The sequence below is a fragment of the Muntiacus reevesi genome, chromosome 6 (genome assembly GCF_963930625.1).
Source record: "Muntiacus reevesi chromosome 6, mMunRee1.1, whole genome shotgun sequence".
NCBI classification, from domain to species: domain Eukaryota; kingdom Metazoa; phylum Chordata; class Mammalia; order Artiodactyla; family Cervidae; genus Muntiacus; species Muntiacus reevesi.
The window spans coordinates 36,980,664-36,986,663 of record NC_089254.1 but is presented as its reverse complement, the minus strand read 5'-3'; the positions used below and the strand labels follow the sequence as shown (position 1 = coordinate 36,986,663).

The following is a 6,000-nucleotide window of genomic DNA, read 5'->3' as shown; positions in this document are numbered from 1 at the left end:
ATAGAATTCTTTTTGGTTAGATGAGTTGATAATTAGTTCTTCCAATTTTGCCTCCAATTTGAATGAAATGGGTGAATTTGATTCATATTTATTCTGAATTTAATGTATACATTGAAGATAAATTCTAAAGTGATTAATTGACTTATAATCCCTTCTGTAATATATAGTAATATGGTAAAGGAATTCAGATGATCATTCATGACAACTTGTATCATAGCATCACTCTAGCAAATATGAAGAATGAATGATTATATTTTGCAGTGGAAGAAATTAAAGTCCATAGAGATGAACAGTTTACTGAAGATCACTGATATTATCATAGATAGAAGTTGTAATAGAATAATAGTTTTTGTCTTAGTTCTATACACAAGTTACATGATCTTTCTTGCAATAAACCCTATGTAATTTCTGTCAATGACATCATTGTTGTTTATTTTTCTCATTAACCCCAGAGCAGATTCAAATATGTCCACTTATATAACTAAAATGAGGAGAGCATTTTGATAAAATATTTTATTAATAATAATAAGCATGGTTATAAAAATAACAACTTTATTAACTACAGAAAATTTATATACACGTCATAACCACAGTGTTCCCCTTTGGGTAAGCGTCCAGCTATACCACTCAATAGGCAGCTTATCTATTTCCTATTTACATACAAGACAAACAGCAATAACATCCACAGTACTCCATTTTCAGTTTCCTAAAGACAGAAACTTTCTGTGCAAATGGAAGTGAACCTACTGAAAATTACACTGTCAATATTTATAGGGTCCAGAGAATTTTAACATTTTTATATTAGCAAATTCTTAGTTCAAAATTCAGTTGAATATTGAAAGGTAAATTCTCTTGGATTTTATTATGAAATGTAACTTATTCACCCAAAGATTATATCTCATTCAAATTAACTTTATTTCTCAAATGAGTTTGTCTATAAATATGTGATATAATTGATTGAAAGTAGTTCTTTTTTGGACTTACATCAATTTAAAATATTTTTAATATGAGTTTATTAAAATTCTTCACCACATGATCCCTATATTGCAAAGCCAGTATTTCTTTTTAAATGTTTAGAAATAACAAGAAAATTCTTATTTCTTGACAGTGTTTTTTTCAAGAGAATGTTGTGGCTATAACATTCACTTTCTACAGTACCATTGGTACCAACAAGAAATATTCACAGGAATAAGTGAAATACAATTTTGTTATCACATGTCATTATTGTTATTTTTCTTGCCTTCCAGTGTCTCACATTTCCCATAGTTTGAAACACTTAGATAGCAAGCAAGAGCCTGTTAATACTAGAGATTCACTCAATATAAGCCATTTTGCTGAGGACCTGCCCACAGCAGATAGGTAAAAGTCATTACACATTTTACAATAAAATTAAAGAAGTACACAAAAGGATTATCATTCCTTCTGCACGGCAGAGGCATTATGACAAATATTTTAATTTTACATTACTATTCCTGGTAGACATAAGAAAATGTCCACAATTATAACAGCATATAATCATTATTCAAACAGCCAAAATAAAAATATCATTGAAAACTTCTAATTTAAAGATTCTTTTTTCCACGACTCAAATGAAATGGATTTTTAATTTTTATTAAGAAAAAAGAATGTCCAGGAAATAGTATCTTTCACCAGAGAAAAGTGACACGGTTATTTCCCGTTCCACCACCTAAAATAACATGGGTCTTGTTCATCGTGCTTTTATATCTATTTCATCAATCTCCTATAAAAAGGAAACTCCCAAAGAAAGGACTGCTTTTTACACATGTCTGATAGTTTATTGGTGGTCTTGTTTTACCATTTAATAAAATGGAAAACACTGAGTTCAAAATGTCTATAAAGTTAGCTTCATTCTGTATCTATGTCATCTCTATCCCTCAGTGGAAATTTAGAGGAAAAGACATAAAAGAAATATTTTTAAATGTGAGTATTTAAAAGAATTGCAATTTAGTAAGTGTTTTACAAATATTATTAATATGCGACAATAAAATTTTGTCACTTAGCAAGAAGAAACTGAAAAATACTTTAATATCTAGACAATTTACCTTGGAAATTTCTGTGTTTGATTATAATGGTATATTATGTATAGGAGAGAAAAGTACAATCAGATACACTGATATGTACTAGAAACTTGTTGGATTTCTCTTCACTTTCACTGTTTCTTGATACCAGCACATATATTATTACAAAAAATAAATAAAATGGCACATTTCGAAAAGAATTTTGGGTTTGCTCCCCATAATCTGGACTAAGTTCTTGAGTAAAATTAAAACCGTTTTACTCAAGATTGAACAATGTCTTCTGGAATTTTTAGAGCATTTGGATCTCTGGCCTTAATTGAGGTCATACAAAAGAAACAAGTTAGACAAATGGAAATAATAGATTCAAAATATTCAAATAATTATTTTTAAAGAATTTTTATACAGGAATATTATGTGAAACTTCAGAACATATAAAATTACTCTTTGTTATCTCATTTCTTGACAAATACATGATCTTTAGCTAATCATGACTAATACAGTAATAAATATGGTCTGGTTATTATCATACAGAATACAAAATTTGAAATTTCCCATGCATTAGGAAAGATCTATGTAAAATTAAGTAAGATAAAATAAAGGTATTTTGATAAAATACCTCATTCAGCAGATTTAACTGTACTTTAAAAAATAATAGAATACACAGTTTAGACAAACTAGTTCCTTTCCTTTTACACTTTTTTCCTTTACTTGAGTAAAGTTTTATTAGACTAAAAGACCTCCAGGTAGACAAAGTTATTTTTATTTCTTTCTTCAATATATATTTTAATGCATAATTTGGTGAAAGGCTATTTACAAATTTTAGAGACATGGGAATTTTCCTCTTAGATATTTGTTTTTAAGTTAAAGAAGATGAGAAAGAAGCCAATCACAGCAGCAAGTCTTAGGCTTAACATCCTTAAATACATCTTAAAGCCCAAAACACTTTTAAATTTCAATTAATTATCTCTCACTTTTTTAACTACTTTAGGGAAAAAGATATAAAAATACCTTGCATAAATAAGTGTCCCTAAATTTGAAAGAAAAAATACTAATAAACAAGTAGCCTATTCCCCTTAAGAATTAGAAACTATCTAAAATAACTTGGATAATAAATATACGTAAGCACCTAGGTTAGGTGTTATTTAACTTTGTGTGTCTGACCACACCTCAATTGCCAAGGAGTAGAGGTCATCTGCAGATTATATGAAGGATGATCTAGTCACTTCTATCTTGCACTTTTCCTTAATATTCCTACTAGTCTTTAGAATTTTTTTAATATTTTTCTTAAGGAAAAAGTATAAAGATACAATTTCAGAATATTTAGGGATTACATTAGATACACTACAATGTGAACTGTAGTGTATGCACATGTGTACCCATGTATTTGCATATAGGTATATGTTTTTGTAAAAAGTATATGTACCAGTATTACAGGATACATGATGAGAAATGAATGAAATATGATGTATAGCATATTAAAGGTAATATAATTTAATACAGAGTTACAATTTAAGGACACAAGATATAAATTGTTTTTGTGAGGTTGAAATAATGTTTAACTTATGACTTATTTATTATTATGAAACTAACCTTGGAAAGCAGCTGAGAGAGATTAATTGATCTTTTCCATTATATCTTTAGCATCCAGCAATTATACCTTTGCATTTTTTAGTTCATTCAAGTATCTTCAGGAGATATGTTACTACACTTGCATGTACCTTAATTCACTTCAACATTTACAAAGTAACACTGACAAACAAAACAACAGCAAACACCCATAAATATTAATGAGTATCTTAACAAACATGACACTCAAGTAGTTGTCTCAGGATTTTTAAGTTACACATTTTAATTCCATGTACTCCAAAATCTTCATGTAAAAGAGACTTGTGTTATCGGAAGCTTCAGACAGTTGCACCAGCTAGGACTGTGGTACCTTATACGTTAATATAATTTTGTGTATCCACTTTGCATAATAGGCTACTCGGACAAAAATGCCAGGGCGGTTTGGAATGGCACAGCCACGACCGGGGACAATGACTCCAAGAACCATCCTCATCTTATGCTGTTCACAAACAAGTGGGCCGCCATAATCTCCCTAGGAAGGAGGCATGCAACAATAACAGCAAAGCATTATTTTAGAAGTAAAAATTAACAAGTCATTAACATTTCATATACCAATTTATATCTCAAATATATATATGTAAAAAGGAGAATAACTTCAACTAAAATATGAAGACATCCAATTGGTGTACTAAACCATTGGTTGTCTTTCTATTAGACAACTCAAGACTGAGATAAATGCAAAGGTTCAAAAGTGTTCTATCATGTGCAGTAATCATTTAAGAATGATTTATCTTTTCTAAAATAGTCACTCATGTTTTAAAGTGGTTTTTGCTTTTGTTCCATGCAGACTAATTAATACATAACCACTGATAGCTTTTTAGGAAAGTAGGTTTTATATTCACTTTGGTTTGCTTCTGGTGTTGTGAGTATGTTCAATATAGAAAAAGTGGAAAATATAGAAGAATACATTAAAAAACTCACCTGTAATCATACAGTTTAAATGATTAAGCTACATTAACTTTTATCTAATTTCTTCCCTTCCCTCAACCCTGCCCCCAAAATGATTTTAACAAGTTAAACAAAAACTTGTAGGTAGTAAAACAATTCTATTTACTGTTTAGAAATTGTTTTTCTGGGCCTGAAGAAGGAATGTTCCTGCACTTACTGTTATTTAGTATTAGTAGTTAATAGAGTTATATTTATATTTTTTTTTACTCTTTGTGGAAAGCGTGTATGGTAACCCTGGTGTATAATCATATAGATGAAAGATGAATAGATTGATAAAAGGATTTGCATGTATATTTTTTTAATATAGATGCTATGTTTATAGACATTGTTATATGTCATCATTAAAATGTGCTGCATCACTTTTTTGTGCCATGTAGCCTCCTAGGACTGTAGTGACTGACTTCTGGCATCTTTGTATCTAGAAGAGTGATTGGGACTATCTTCATTTTCCCCCAACAGATGAGATAAACTAAACTACTGCAAAATTTAATTCTGTAATACAAGTGGAAAGAAGAGAGCTATCAACATTCTATGATAGATAAATCAAGGTGGGGGTGACGCAGAAGATAAAATACTAAGGAAAATAGTTTATTCAAAGAGACTTGATGCAGATGTACAGAAGGGACTTGTGGACACAGCAGCGGAAAGAGAAAATGGGACAAATAGAGAGAGCAGCATTAACATCCACACACCAGCATGTGGAAAATAGATGCTAGTGGGGAGGTGCTCTATAGCACAGGGAACTTAGCCTGGTGCTCTGTGATTACCCAGAGGAGTGGGATGGGGTGGGGTGGGTAGGGATATATGTACACTTATAGCACGTTCATGTTGTTCTATAGTAGAAACCACAACATTGTAAGGCAATTATCCTTCAATTAAAAATAAATGAATAAATAGCACACAAAAAAGTGCAATGAAGTGAAAGTCTTCTGAATGCCAAAGTTCATCATAAACAATGTTCAAATAAAGCCACAGATTGAAAGAACATTTGAAACTCCTACAAATCAACTTGAAAAAGACAAATGACTTAACAGATAAATTTGCAAATGAATGAAAAAGTAATTTGAAAGTATGTTGAAAATAGGAACAGATGCTTAAATATGTGAACAATAAAATCTGATCAAACAAAAATGAGATAAATTTTGAACTGGCTTCCCTGGTGGCTCAGACAGTAAGGAATCTGCCTGCAATGCAGGAGTCCTGGGTTTGTTCCCTGGATCAGGAAGATCCCCTGGAGAGGAAATGGCTACCCACTCCAGTATTCTTGCCTGGAGAATTCCACAGACAGAGGGCTACAGTCCATGGGGTCGGTCGTAGAGTCGAACACAACTGAGTGACTAGTACTTTCACTTCTTCATCTGTACCAAAATATTAAAAATTGACAATA

At 31.0% G+C, this 6,000-nt stretch overlaps 1 protein-coding gene across 2 annotated transcripts in view; it reads right to left on the bottom strand.

Moving 5' to 3' along the window:
* Window positions 1–498: 498 nt before the first annotated feature.
* HGF (hepatocyte growth factor) overlaps window positions 499–6,000 on the bottom strand; it is an 81,161-nt gene continuing 75,659 nt past the window's right edge. For both annotated transcript variants that reach the window (XM_065939094.1, XM_065939097.1), the window contains one exon: window positions 499–4,137. In XM_065939094.1, coding sequence (XP_065795166.1) covers window positions 3,961–4,137 — 177 coding nt within the window. In that variant the 3' untranslated portion in view covers window positions 499–3,960. The remainder of the gene's footprint in view (window positions 4,138–6,000) is intronic.